Source organism: Andrographis paniculata, unplaced genomic scaffold (genome assembly GCF_009805555.1).
Source record: "Andrographis paniculata isolate CXL003 unplaced genomic scaffold, ASM980555v1 Contig54END, whole genome shotgun sequence".
NCBI classification, from domain to species: domain Eukaryota; kingdom Viridiplantae; phylum Streptophyta; class Magnoliopsida; order Lamiales; family Acanthaceae; genus Andrographis; species Andrographis paniculata.
In genome coordinates, this window is record NW_026137589.1 from 4245048 (window position 1) to 4259562 (window position 14515).

The 14515-nt window shown below is 35.0% G+C and overlaps 2 protein-coding genes across 3 annotated transcripts; one reads left to right on the plus strand and one right to left on the minus strand.

Moving 5' to 3' along the window:
- Positions 1 to 353: 353 nt before the first annotated feature.
- LOC127255563 (uncharacterized) lies at positions 354 to 3071 on the minus strand. Its single transcript, XM_051281150.1, has 4 exons — positions 2894 to 3071; positions 1263 to 2161; positions 637 to 673; positions 354 to 514 (listed from the first exon to the last, which is right to left on the minus strand). Exons 2-3 carry the CDS (start codon positions 2141 to 2143, stop codon positions 637 to 639), a joined length of 918 nt encoding a protein of 305 aa, XP_051137107.1. The 5' UTR covers positions 2144 to 2161; positions 2894 to 3071; the 3' UTR covers positions 354 to 514.
- A 1920-nt stretch (positions 3072 to 4991) lies between these two features.
- On the plus strand, positions 4992 to 11365 carry LOC127255611 (protein KAKU4). 2 transcript variants are annotated; one of them, XM_051281237.1, is made up of 11 exons: positions 4992 to 5324; positions 6108 to 6163; positions 7205 to 7281; positions 7935 to 8035; positions 8119 to 8249; positions 8349 to 8525; positions 8830 to 9082; positions 9237 to 9316; positions 9504 to 9603; positions 10581 to 10677; positions 10776 to 11365. In XM_051281237.1, the coding sequence occupies exons 1-11, from the start codon at positions 5075 to 5077 to the stop codon at positions 11116 to 11118; spliced, it is 1665 nt and encodes a 554-aa protein (XP_051137194.1). In that variant the 5' UTR covers positions 4992 to 5074; the 3' UTR covers positions 11119 to 11365. The 2 variants fall into 2 exon arrangements, with proteins under 2 accessions (XP_051137194.1, XP_051137195.1); XM_051281238.1 differs by lacking the exons at positions 10581 to 10677; positions 10776 to 11365 and adding an exon at positions 10083 to 10494.
- The last annotated feature ends 3150 nt before the right edge of the window (positions 11366 to 14515 follow it).

Sequence of the window (14515 nt, forward strand, 5' to 3'; positions counted from 1 at the left end):
TTGTCATCATTCATAATGGAATATTATGCCTAAAAATTCCAATCCCTTTCTTGTCACAATGCCATTATTTAATTCATCACCAAGTTTAGCTAACAGCTGTAGAATCCATGGCCAGATATTGCTTACTGTCTATGAAATATAAAAATAAAATAAAACTTGCAAAAAGCAATTCTTGCACTCCAAAAATTCTCCAATTAAATTATATCATTTCTTGCACTTCTACCTGTTCGTTCTTATGTCATTCTTGCTTCAAACTTTTAATTTTCTTTTCTTTGTATTTCCCTAATGTCTCTTATGGCAATGCAATATTCAGTAATGAGATGTGACAAGATGAGATAAAGAAATAACCACAATTTAATTCTGAAAGAAATAACTACTGATAAAGATAAGATAAGAGAGTCACATAGGAATTTATGTAGAAAGTACTGAAGAGGAAAGGGCAACCTGATGAATTGTGTTTTCAAGGAGTTTCCCTCTTTCTACTTATACGACAGCTACGACGGCGGCTGCTAATCTGTTGTAGAATTAACGGAAATTTGGTGAAGTGCATCGACAAATGTAAATGAGGTTGCTATAGGAAGATAGATGGAAATGTCTCAATAGATAATGTATAGAGGTAGCGTGTGTTCAGTTTACCTAGTTGTCATAAAAGCGCGAGCGCCGCCAATGAGAGCTGCAACACCAGGTCGGTATTTGTAAGAAACAAAATATAAAGTGAGAAATTCAGTTTCTGACAAACCTAATTTTATGATCAAAACCATTATAACTGTAGCCTTATTGTTACCATAGAGGGATCGATATTTGCGACACATAACATGCATAAATGTAATATTAAAGACGATATCTATACCTTTTTTCTGTATTTGACCTCACATTAGTATTCACCATAGTTTTTAAGAAACCATTGATTGCGTATAAAGCAATATTGCTCCAATATAATTCCAAGCTTGTCCACGGCTAATAATGAGCTATAAGTTCTAGTCTCCGGTCTTGAGCTATTCTCGCCAGAACGAAATTCTTAATTTCATTATTACAAGGCCTATCAGGATGTTCTATTCCACAAAGCATTAATAGATTTGTTAATACCCAACAAATGTATATGACGAAGAATTTACTAACCAATCGATTGTACATGATGAATTTCAATGTGGAAACTGGAACTATTAGGCATAGATAAACTTTTGCTATTTCTCTGTTCTGTTACTCAGGAGATAATGAAGGCGAATAGTAGTTATAGTGTTATACAAAGTCGCTTCACTAACCTCTGTCGAGCAGCTCTTCCCCGAGGCAGTGACCTTGCATTCACAAACTCATCATCAGCCTCATCAACCCTATAATCCGCATACTCCACAGATGATACAGAACCCTCATCGGAGTTTGAAGTATCAAAACTCAACCGGTTGTTTCCTCTTCCCGAATCGCTCACTCTTGACCGTCTTCGGTTTCTTGAAGTCCTAAAGTTATCAAACACCTGATATAGTATACAGGATGTCCACCAGTTTCCCTCATCCCCCGGGAAATCATCGAATTCATCCCCAGAGTTATCATCCCCATATTCGATCACATAATCCCCCAGAACCACCCCACGTGGAACCTCCGAATGGATAGTGCTTAAAACATCTATGATTTGAGAAGACTGCTGGAAGTTATCCCAGTCAAGCTGACGTGCTGGATCGATTCTTGAGGGGCAAGAATGAGGGTGTTCTGCGAGCGCATGAGTTTGAAGCTCCAAAAAGGTGCCTGTGAACGCACATTTTTCCTCTTCACAACATCGAATCTTCTTATCCAAATGCATACGAGCCTTTTCCACAACAATCCATCCAGTTACTTCACCTCTGCACAAGGGGCACTGCGGCTTGCTATCAGATCCCGGATCCAGAAATTGCAGATTTTCAGCAGAACTCGGTGATTGAGAACCAGAGGACACCTGATTTGCCTGTTTGAAACGGTCCAGACAATTGGAAAGCAGATGGTCTGTATCACAAACAAAAGATCGGCATCCCTTTTCAAATGACGAGCATTGGAGGAGAACAGCATTGTGGGGAAAGTTTAAGCATATCGGACAGGAGATATCTTCCCAGTTGGTATACAACTGAATCTCCTCCACCTCAGTTATACTTTGTTTCGAGTTGTCTTCCATCATATGTTTTGCAGAAAGATGCTGAAACATCGAGAGACAAAAATTAATGCTTTCATAAATATATATAAAAAATGATCCCTATGTGTTCACAAATCAGAATCGAACCCTTAAATCATAGGATCACTGTGGCATTCAAGTAACATTTACTCTCCTTATCTCAAAAATGTCTCTTCTACTAAAAATATTCGAAAAATAACCAAAAACCAGTCGCGACATCAAAACACTCTCCTCTAAGACAAACAAAGAACAATTTTATCTCTTGCTTTTCCACATGTTTACAGAAGAAAGTAGACTCGCATCATCATCCACCACTTTTCAAATAGTTAACATTTCCATAACCAGCAGACAGCCATAAAAGCCCCAACACCTCACATCATTGGCATTTATGCATAATCCAAGCCATTAAAAATCATATATTAACATCTTTCGATCTTAATCAGATTCCTACACTAAACATCCAGAGTTCTCCAAAATCAGTCAACCTTTTCAAAGCAACAACAAGCACCACAAACTAAGGCGTATTCTTTTAACCAATAATTTGCATCAAAAAAAAAAAAAAACAGAATATTCCAACTCACGATGAGTCAATTTTCGCCTCTAAAAAAATCCACACGCACTACTCAAAACCAGAAGCTGCCACACACAATTATCACAAACAATTCAAAACACATCAAACGCATACATAACAGCATCGCGAAAAATATAAATAAATGAACAAAAAAGTAAGCTCAAACAAGTCAAGGTCAATGTTACCCAGCAGTCAGTAAACGAGCTGAGCTACCGTGGACGATAATTGGAGATCAAATTGGGTGAGGTTGTGCACGCAGGAATGGCGATAGGCAGACGAACATGGTCAATTGAAATTTGGAGAAGAAGAAAAGCTGAAGGAAAGGAGAGTTTGGGGAACGGAGAAAGTGAAAACGATGGAATGGGCTTCTGTTTTATAAAGGCGGTTGAAAATAGATTGCTGTTATGAGGGCATTTCAGTCATTTCAGTTGGTGTCAGTCATTTGTCACAGGCTTGTCGATTGAATTAAATTTTAATTCGGTCAAGCGTGGTGCTTTTATCGATTAGTGCCTCCCCCATCCACGAAATTTACAAATGTTTTTTTCGTTTGTCTGAAAAAAAAAAATAAAATATATATATATATATATACATGTATTTTTTTACTTATAATTTTATTTACCTTTTAATCTTATTACTATTTATTTAAAAGAAAAAACTTACATATTTTATTTATTTCTAATATTTTCAGTCAATGCGTGTTAATAGCTTTGTTTTTCTATTTTTTATTTTTATTTTTCTAAAAATATTAATATTCTACAGGTATTCAGTATTTATCTTACATAAATTTTTTTTTAATATTCTTACAAAAACAAACGCAGCCAATAAATAAATAAATACGTACGGAATAGCATTTATATATTTATTTATATTAAGTTTTTTATTATTTAACATTTAAAGTTCTATTCAAATTCTACAATCAAACACACCTTATAAATTATAAAATGTTTTAATTATAATAAAAAGAATGACAATTCGGACCACACAGGTTATAAAGTAATAGCCTATGGTCCGGTTTGAAACCAAGCCTGAATATTTAGGCCCGAGCGTGATCCGGTTGAAACAAAACCGTGTCAGGCCCGTCAAGTTACTCATAATTTCATTGAATATGTTCCCTGTTGTTAGGCTATCTCCAACCATGTTTCATATCTGACATTTCAATACCATTTTTGCCGCCGAGCTGCTCTAATCCAGTGCCATTTTCAGCATCAGATTTAGAGTTTGCTACAGTGCAACACCATTTTTTTGTGTTGCACTGTAGCAAATGCCATTTTTTTTTATTTTTTAAAATTATAAATTTAATTTTTATTTTTTAAAATTTTTTTAAAATTTATTTTAAATTATAAAAATAAAAAGTTGTTTAAAATAATAAAAAAATAGAATATTTGAAGAACAATAGTAAAAAATTGACTTATGGTTGAAGTAAAATTACTTAGCAACTGTATATTTGGAGTTAAAACTAGATAAATAGAGATGATGGGTTGGAGATGGCCTTATACAATTTAGGTTATAATTGATTTGTTGAAGTTTTAACTTAGAAATTAAAGAGAACAGAGAAATAATGTAATAAAGTAAGTATATTTATTGTAAATAAATATTGAACTAAAAATTAAGTAAATCTAAGGAATAGACAAAAATAATAATAATAAAAATGACGGACTTATGTTTTGGATTTTTGTTGTGTAAATTTTGTTCTAGACCATATGGTACATTCATAGCTTGGAATGTGCTTTACTTATTATAAACACAATTGAATTCTTTAAGATGTGCTTATGGCCTTATTTTTATTACGAAATGGATGTATTTATATATTATCAATTGATAGAAAAATTAATGTAATTTTGTATAGGTCGCGGATGATTATATTAATTTTGAAAACCTCGCTGCCAGATCATAAATTTAAATTCTGATAGTGATAGTGCGGGGAGTAATCTCGCACGTGAGATTATGAATTTAAATTTAGACTATTTCAGGTCCATCTGATATGTCGTCGTAATAAAAATATTTTAAATGTATTCATCCACTCCCAATCTAAATAGCTGTAAAAATATCTTAGATGTAAAAAAATACCATTGTCCATATTTATTCACTACCTAAATCAAAGGGTAATCAATCTAACGATCAGCTGCGTCCTAATCGGCACTAAAAATATTTAATAGTACTATTTTTAGTATTTTACTAAAAGAAGTAAAAAGAAAAATTAAATTAAAAAAATCCAAAAAGAGACCCAGAACGACGAAGTCCGTACGTATAAAATGAAGTAATAGAAGAGAACAGCGCACATAAAAGAAGAGAACTATCTGATAAATAAACGAATTTTCATTAATACCATTTCAAATTTCCTTCCCCAATCTTCCCCCAAATTCAAAATGCCGTCTTCTCGATCCGGCGCCGGCGGAAAAATCGTCACTAACCGCCGCAAGCAGCGCCTCGCGGCCACGCCGTACGACCGTCCACCTCCGCTCGCTGCTCCGCATCCTCCGCCAAAAAACCCTAATTGGTTTACCGGAAAGATTGTTCACTCCGCCCGCGCTATCTTTTCTGGCGCCGGGAGAATAATATCTTCCATCCTGTCGGATTCGGAATCGTCGTCTTCTGAAGACGAGGACTCGGCTTCAGGCACGCATTTTTTTCTCTACACTTTTCCATTTTTGGCTTCTGTTTTTACATACCTTTTGCTTTTATTGCTGGCCTCTTTGAAGTTTGGAGTGTTGTTGATTTCGAATTACACTGCGTGTGTGTGGAATTTACGCACGTGATTTGCTATTTTGTTGCATATCCTCACAGTAGGAAGTTCGTTAGTATTGAAGTGAAGTTTATGTACCTTTCGCACTAGGTGGATGTAGCTTAAGTCAATATGAAGGAGACAGTGGCATGGGAAAGATAGAAATTCAGAAATTAAGGATTCACTTCATTGAAATGTGTTGCCTACATTGTTATGTTATATAGGGCTTGTCCTAGCTCGAGACTGATTCATAAAATCGTTGTTACTGGATTTTGTGTGCCCAGTCATATTACAGTCTAGACGCCCCTTCAAATAGAAGAAAATATGAACATTGTTGATTAGTTGACAAAACTGGAAGTTGTATTACTATATTTAGCTTCTATTTTCCAACTTAACCGATTGCATTAGAAAATTGTTCAAGATTCCTTCATTAGGTTTGAAGTTTGTAAATTGCATTTTCCAATTTATGTCTTAAGTACCTCATACAAGATGTTATTAATTCATTCCCATGGCCTGGTTCCACATTTCATTTCTAAATGTATTATATGTTGCCTACATGTTGATTATACTCAATGTGTACACATCAGTTTATGAGTAGCATCTTTTAATATTTTTATTTTTTCACCCATCTCCCACTTTGTATGCGTCTCAACTTATCAGTCTTTTTTGTGTTGTAGAGGATGCTGTTGACAACGATAATCAGTACGGAGATGTAATTGGAAGATCGGACAAGGTGCATATATAAAAGTCATTATTAGAAATCTGTACTGGGTACCTTTGGATTTGATATCATGTTTCTTATAGCATGTGTGCTGTGCCTACAAATTGAGTTATGCATTCTCTTTTGTTGGAAGATACCAATAGTGTTCTTAGATATTCTTCTTTTCCTCAGTTTTGTATTTATGCTGTGTGTATTCTAAACAACAATACATTTTCTTTTCAATTGTTGTTTTTTAGTATTATTCTAACTATACATTCATTGTGCCTGTATTGAGTTGGGCTTTTCCCAGTAACGTAATTCTGAAACCCATGTAAATTTTAGAGAAAGAGGTTAGTATTTTCAGGAGGAAAATCATATTTAGAGTCATTTGTTTTTTTGGAGATTTTTCATGGATTTGATGTTAATTGTTGAGGAGATGAACTGAGCAAAACCTATGAAAATTGTACAGTTAGTTTTGAAATGTTTCCCTGTCATAAAATCTTGCATGGTGATAGCTGTGTGCGCTTTTGTCTCTGGGTTTGCAGTCTTATTTGGGCTTATATGGTATAAATTCTGTATCACTCGAAACATTCCAGATCTTTGAAAGGTTTGGGGTGTGTTTGGATGTGATTGTGGTGTTTTCTATTTGAGATGTTTTTAAATAAAAATAGGTTTTTGATCATTTTGTAGGAAAAAGATATCGAACTGTAGATTACAGTTTGTTAGGTGAAAGAAACCGCTGAACACACTCTTAACTGTTAGTCTGTTGAGTTTGAAAATTTTCTTACATACCAACATTGTTGTGTTGTGGAGGGTGAAAGGTATTGTTTAACAGAGGAGAACACTGTTCTATTCACTTTTTATATGACATCTTTGATGATGAAAGGAAAATGAATATTAATATTCTTGGCTTGGTTGGTATTCTAAAAGAAATTTGTTGCAGAAGAAGCTCTTCTTCATCGCTAGTTATTTGGCCAATATTTTTGTTAGCAAATGGTTGGCTTCCCCTCCCTTCTCTCTCTCTCCCCCTGTTACAAAAATATGATTTCATCAGAAATGGTGCATTATGGACAGGAACCTCAATTAACTGTGCGGCATGCTGAAACGAAAAGGTTGATCAAACAACTTATAATGCAGGAGATTTTTTCAAGGTAATGATAGGAAAATTTTGGTATATGATCCCTGCTTGGTAAGCTAGGTAGTTTTTATCCCTTAATTTCTTTTACCATACTACTCTAGATGGTTTTCCAGGTTTTCTTCGTTGATAAATGATGGTTTCTGAATAGAATTGTGACTTATAGTGATTTTGGTTTCTGCAATATTTTATATAATATATTAATTTTGACTTCATCTGTTAACAGACAAACAGTATTTGAGAACTTGTGAAATTCATCAGAGAATTCTTGACAATTTCCTTAAATACTACCCTGTAAACCAACTGTTTATAATATTGTAGAATGTAGACAATTCCTCAAAACCTCGAAATTGCTTTTGCATCATATAGTTCTTCATCATTTCCATTTTGTTCTGGAGTTTATATCAATTATTTTTTCTGCGCGCATACTTGATGCTCTCTATTCTGTTATCAACTTTGATCAAATATTCTCAGGTTACCTGAATTTAACAAATGAGCGGATGAATCGTTAGTATAAGTGTCTTTATGAGTGAAATCCATTAGTCATATTCTAATGCTATTTTGCACTATTTTTAGACTAGAGTATTTCAATTATGGAAGTAGTTTATTTCTCCTGCAAGTCTATTCCATTTGTCAATTTTATCCTTAATCTTCATTATTTGTAATCAGGGAAGAATGCGACGAGTTGATACGAGCCCTTAATTCACGAGTTTTGGGCTGCTCTACCGACGGAAAAGAGCAAAGTTCACTTGGGGCTCCGATTGGCAATGGTATTGCTTCTTAAGAAATTTGTCAATTTTTTCCATTTTGTGTTTTTTCCATTAATTGATGCATTTTTAAATCTCATGAGCAGAAGATGCGGATATATTTAATAAAGCTGTTGAGGAAGCTAAAAAATGGTTTCAAGAAAAGAAAGTGGGTTCAAGTTCAGCAACCCAGTTTACAAATGAAACTTCCAGACTTAGATCGGATGTGCTTGAATGGGTTCTGTCTTTCTCTTCTTCTTGAGTTTCACATCTAAAGATTTACAAATAGATGTGGATTTGAGAGTGATGCGAACCTTCTATGGTTTTCTATATGCAGGTGGACAGTGGAGGAGGTTCTCCCGTGGATGTGGCAAGGTCATATATGAAGGAGAGGCCACCATGGGCGTCTCCCACAAGAAATTTTGAATTGAGTACTCCTCTAACATCAACAATGAAGCTTTTTAATGAAAGAATGTTGTATTCCACTGGACCTGATTCTTTGTCTTCATCAAAGGTTAATATCTTATTATTGTGTTTTTTTAGCTGGTTCTGAGTCAGCAAAGTGGGTCTTCTTTTCAGTTTCTATCAGTGTTGCCTGCAAACTGGCATTTTATTTTTTTAACCTCTCCATGCTAGTATTCCATAGTCTATCTGTTCCTCAGTATTCGTACTTATTTGCATCTGCTATGTTTGCCTTTTATGTTGGTGAGTTGGTTGTATTTCTCTTGTTTGTCCTTTAGCTTATTTTATTTCTGTAATATATTCTCAAATTAATATTTTTCATTGCCATTTAATTTCTATATATATGGATTTTGTAGAAAAGGAATTCCCTTGCCTCTGGATCATGGAATATCCAGGAAGAACTACGAAGAGTGCGGTCGAAGGCAACTGATGATTTGTTGCGTACCCCATCCTCAAAAATTGATCCATCATTGTTTGCAGTTCCTCAGAGGAAGGAGGAACCAGTAGGAGCACTGGGAGAGCAAATGAAGGAGCCAGAGTCGTTATGGAAAACTGTAGCAATAGATGAATTGGTTGATGCTGGAGTGAGCTATGATCCTGACCTCACAGGTTGATTATCCTTGTTTTTAATCTCTCTTGCTAGCTTATGCAACTTGTGCTGAATATAAAAAATCATATGTGGATAAAATATCTTTTCTCATCAAGTGTGATTGTTTACATTTAAAATCTAAATTATGTTGTGCTGCATTTCTTGGCCTGTCAGCTTTGGGTTCAAGACAGGATGATAAGGGTAGTGAAGCACTATCATCCAGGCCAGCTATTTCTCTTGATGGAAATAATGAGGTACTTGATTAGAAAGAAGTTTTGCCTGTTAATTTCTATCCAAGTATGGTTCTATAGTATTTGGCCTTGGAAATGGTATCAAGATACATGGCATAAAGTTCTCTCTCTCTCTCTCTCTCTCTCACACACACACACACACACACACACATATATATATTATCTTACATTTACTCCACTGTTTGTAAAGGATCCAGAAGCTGTTAAGGGCCTTAGGGTAGATGGTGAATGTGCTGCGTCTAAACCCTCCCAACCTTTGAACCCCCAGCATACTGAGGAACACCAAACTGGTGAGTGGGCTTTCATACAAACTGTCTCTATATATTTACAATGTTGTGGATTGTGTTTCAAGTACTTGATGCTTTATGAAGCTGAATATGCTATGGGATAGTGGTACTACACATATAGCCCGGAAAATGGTTGTAAGATGCATGGTTTCAGTCTACTTGTGAATTCAGATGAATTAATTCTTGTAGTGTTAGTTTATTATTGTCCTTGCTCCTGACCTTAGATTGCTTGTTTCTGCACATGGAACCAATCACACATACAAGAGGTACTGATAGTACCTGACTACCTGTCTTGCATGAGTGTGCAAATAATCTTCTTTCCGTATGGTGGTCTTGGGTCTTGATATCTTCTTTCACTGCTACTAGTTATTTTCTTTGTTTCCCATTGGTTATTGATAGAAGCCTAGGATAAGTGTCAATATCTTTTGGAACAATATCAAGGCTTCTGTGATTGCCACAACGATCTTTTTATTCACTGTCAGATATTCAACGATGGGGGAAATTTGGCAGAGAGATGGAGGCTAGGTTAAAGCAAGGACGTGAACTTAAGAGACTTGAAAGCTCTGTAAACTATGATGGGAGAAAGAACTCAAATATTTTGAATTTTGAAAATAAGAACACACCAGTTTGGTAGCATTTAGATGTTTGCCTTTTAACTGTAGTATAGCTCTGTAGGCTGGGACTGGGATTGGTCATTGTGTTAAATTCCTTCAGTCTGCTAAACTTCAATAATTGACATTTGCAAAGACGTAAACATTGTTCTTTTAGTTCTCAATACCAGCTGCAAGGTTATATGTGACAGTGCATTGTATTCTTATTTTCCCCTAAGCTGTTTTGGTTACTTGACCTTTATCACTGCTGCCCGTTAAATGCCAGTAGTGATACACATGCAACCACATATATCACACTATTTTCATTCCTACTATAGAGTTTCTACTGCAAAGTCATTTGGCCCATTCATCTTTGTTTTTGTTTCACAGATTCCGGTTTGAATAAAACTAATGGACCTCCAACAGCAGAGACGACTGAAACTGGTGTGAAACAGACTGTAAATGGTCTCTCATCATCACATGCCAGGTGAAACCCTAACCAATGCTTTTTGCTTTCTATCATCACTGAGTTTGCATGCACATTAGCTACTATCCCTTCCGATTAAACATTCTTCTGTTCTCCAGTGTGCCTGGAGCAGCAGCTACCGCTGACCCACATACAGGGCAAAATTATGAGCACCACAATGTGGCAAACCACAATGCAGACACCATAAATGAGAAGAAATCTGTCAACTCAAACCAACTGGAAGATAACTGCGAGCTTTTGAGTGAAGCATACATGGATGTCCCCATTGTAACCGACCAATTCCCTAGCGATTCCCAGCATAGCTTTGGTGTTACCCAGCATGATGAAACACCTTCAGATCTGCCTCAGCCATCTCCAGAAGAAAAAGCCAATATTGGACCTGGGAAGCAACAAGGAAGAAAATTAGGTAAGTACAATCAGCGGAAGCCGAGGAAGAGATAAATTAGTGATGAGATACAAAATTGGCAGGGTAGGTGCATTTCTGCGGCTTCTGCAGCAGCATATATTATTGTGTTGTACACTATTTAGGAAGAGCCTCAAGGTTGCCTGGTTTAGGAGGATGATTGTACTTTAGGACATCACATTAGTGAGTATCTTGCGCTACAGATGACTCCCATCCCACGTATACTTCGTTTTGTTGATCTGACTGTCTTTGTTTAATCAGAAATTGTGTGGATTTGGATTTGAATTGTTTAATAGGGTGTTTTAGCATTCAGTTGTAGTTTCCCTGTCACCTCTACAATGGATCACTTTCAATGGTAGCGGAGCTGAGAGCCGGAGACAGCATGGCTGATACAGCGAACTATGGACTTTAGTAAGAGTGGTTTCCCTTGTTACCATAATCAAACAATCCAGTTTCAGGAGGTACGCTTAATTTCATTGAGAATAAATTTCTTTCAATTTTTATTTCACTTATATATGTTAAAGCTTATATGAAATTTTCTGCCATTATCCTTCACAACAACACAAAATATACAAATATGCTGCCACATGCTCTTGTTGTGGGATTCACTTTTGGTGGTTCTACCTGGCCTTTACTTCAGTGGAGGATCAGAAGTCCCTGTCAACAACAGTCGATTCTTATGCCCATTAGCAAACGGACTGGACCATCCACAAACTCTAAAAGGTACTGACGTGTCTTTAACCACATGGAACAGTATCTACTGCAGGAATAGCTTAGAGGGTTGAAAGTAATGATACATGGTAGATGGAACAACCATAGATAATAGGGACCAATAACTAGTCAATTCACAAAGTGACTTATTCCTTCATTATTGCCTGATCATTCCTTCTAGAAAGAATATATGCTCCCGCTTTTGTCACTTGAGATCCTGTCTTATATAAGCTAGTGTACCCTGTTTTGATTTATTTACTCTTTTTTGATAATCTGTGAAGCATTTTACCAAACTGACAGCCTGCTTGATTTAGGAATTCATAGTTGAGTATAGAGCTGTTTGTAAATTCAGCAGCTAGGTTTGGGCCATTCACAATTGATAAAAGCTCATTTGAAAGTTTATTGAGTCAAGCTTGAACATGAATTTTAGTTTGTTATTTACAAATGCACTTGAGATTTGTTTGTTTATTTTTGATAGTGTTTGCTAAGAAGATAAGTTGATGTTTTTACTTTGAGTTGTATTTATTTTGCAATATTGAAATGAAATTCCATCATCATTTAAGCCTATTAAATAAAGAAAATGGAATAATAAAAAATGACTGGAGTTTGAATGATAGTATTTTCAACTTGTTTTTCTAATCACGAGTGGAGCTCGAGTAGTGAATAAACTGATCTAAACTATGAAAAGTTCAACTTAGTTTCACTCATTATCAATGCTAGTCGATTATTATAGAGAACTTTGGAAGGATAGAAATGCCTATTTAGCCGTTGATTAGATATGAGCCAATGCTTTTTGGGTGATGATTGCTGCCGCACTTGTTGCTTTCAGTCCCATAATAGAAATGTTCCTAAAAACATGCAATCTGGCTTTCAGAAAGGGTACACTTTTTTGCATGCTCTTTGGTGGTAATTGTCTAATTGACTTGTTGACAAGCATGAATGTGTGACAGACAAGACAATAAGATTTGTGATTTCTATCTCAAGATTGTGGAGCTTTCATCTTACCTATTTTGAATCTCTATCATTAGCTAAAAATATATTTTGCATTTATTTCTTCGCAAAAATGTGAGACGTAATTGATCCTATGAAAAAGGGTTTAAAAGTTAGACGCAAAGATGTGTTAGATATGATATTATGTTTTGAATGAAAGATAGAAATTTCGATGTGGTTTCCTTGGAAGGAAAAAAATATTTTTCTATAGAATGAATAGTGGGCCAAAACAATTAGGGATTGTTTGGTCTGTGTCTGAATTTAAATAGTATTTTGATGTAATATTTCTATTGAAAGCCGTGTGCCTTGACTGAATATTAAAAAAGTTACCCATTGTGAAAAGGTAAATAAAAACAATTCCCAAACTTATTGGTTCTTAATTAAATTCTATGAATCTTTAATTTATAAATCTTGTACTATTTAAACATCTCATTGTCTTTGCAGGATAGGGATTCATCAAGGACAAAAAAAAAAAAAAAAGGGGCTAATCTTTTTCAGGTAAGCAAATCTGAAAATCAAATAAATTGTATTTGAAAATTATTATTTACTTATTTATTTATTAGTTAAATGAAGAAAAGGGAAGTAGTGAGTCACAGATACATATAGATATGTTCACATGATGATGGATGGTATGGTAAGATGCATGTGAGAATTCATCCAAAAAGCCTTCATTTAATTTTCGTCATCCATAAAGATTAGTCCCTCCATGCCCCTCTCATGAACATGACCTCATCTTCTACTCTATTTTCATTTTTTATTTTTTATTTTTTTAAAATTTCAACCCAAACAAGAAATGGTAATGATGATTGTGTTTTGCGATCTTGTTTTTTTCGGGTTGTTTTGGATTTGCTTTTTTTTTTTTTTTGAATAAAAAGTTTTGAACGTGAAGAAAATTATGCATTAGATATGATGTTTAGAGATATTTTACATTTTAGATTTAATGCTTGGGATATGAAGGTTACTTTTTATTATTTTATTTTGCTTCATATTGTATATTGCGAAAGTAAAATTGAATATGTCGACTTTTGAGGTGTGTTTCCAAATGATTCTTGAAAACCATCGATGTGTTCTTATGGAGTAACTTACTCGGAATTTTGAAGTATTTTAGATAATTTTTTCGAAACATCGTTGTTGGATGATGAAAAGCGATAACTTTAGCGAAGATGTTGCATGCGAAAAATCTAGTCCATGGCCAAATGTGTCAAGAAAAACTTGTGATTTCCTTTGGAACTTTGATGGAGATGGATGAAATTGATGTATACTTATTAATTATAAATCAAATTAACTGTAAATACGACAGCAATTATGGTGTTGATTATATACTAAATATATAGTAACCAATCTCAATGCAAGATTGTATGTTAACATAATAGTCCTCATTGTGCAAATTAGTGTCGATCCCAATGAGTTGAATAATGTTTTCCAATTAATTTTCTTTACAACCGATCGAACAAAGATCAAAACACTTTTGTTTTAGTTAACTAAAAGAAACCTGAAAAGAAAGCAAAATGTAGTCCAGTAAGAGATGGTCTGGTGGTGTGGGGTTGGATGTGTAACTGTGAGGCCGCTGGGGGTTTAATCGGTGCATACTTTCGGTAGCGATCGCGAATTCTCAGGTTATAAAAAAAAAAAAAAAAAATGTATCTTAATTAATTATTACTCCCCACCCGCCCCATGCCATGCATTTTGATGAGGCCAGTAAAAAAGCTTATTTTGGCTTTCCTATTGCATCAC

Bases quoted from the DNA above. Each gene is read 5' to 3' on its own strand.
- LOC127255563 (XM_051281150.1), bottom strand. From the start codon at position 2,143: ATGATGGAAGACAACTCGAAACAAAGTATAACTGAGGTGGAGGAGATT. The intron at 674-1,262 runs GTTAGTGAAGCG...CTGGTGTTGCAG, and splicing joins GGAAGAGCTGCTCGACAGAG to CTCTCATTGGCGGCGCTCGC.
- LOC127255611 (XM_051281237.1), top strand. From the start codon at position 5,075: ATGCCGTCTTCTCGATCCGGCGCCGGCGGAAAAATCGTCACTAACCGC. The intron at 8,526-8,829 runs GTTAATATCTTA...TGGATTTTGTAG, and splicing joins ATTCTTTGTCTTCATCAAAG to AAAAGGAATTCCCTTGCCTC. The intron at 10,678-10,775 runs GTGAAACCCTAA...TCTGTTCTCCAG, and splicing joins CTCTCATCATCACATGCCAG to TGTGCCTGGAGCAGCAGCTA.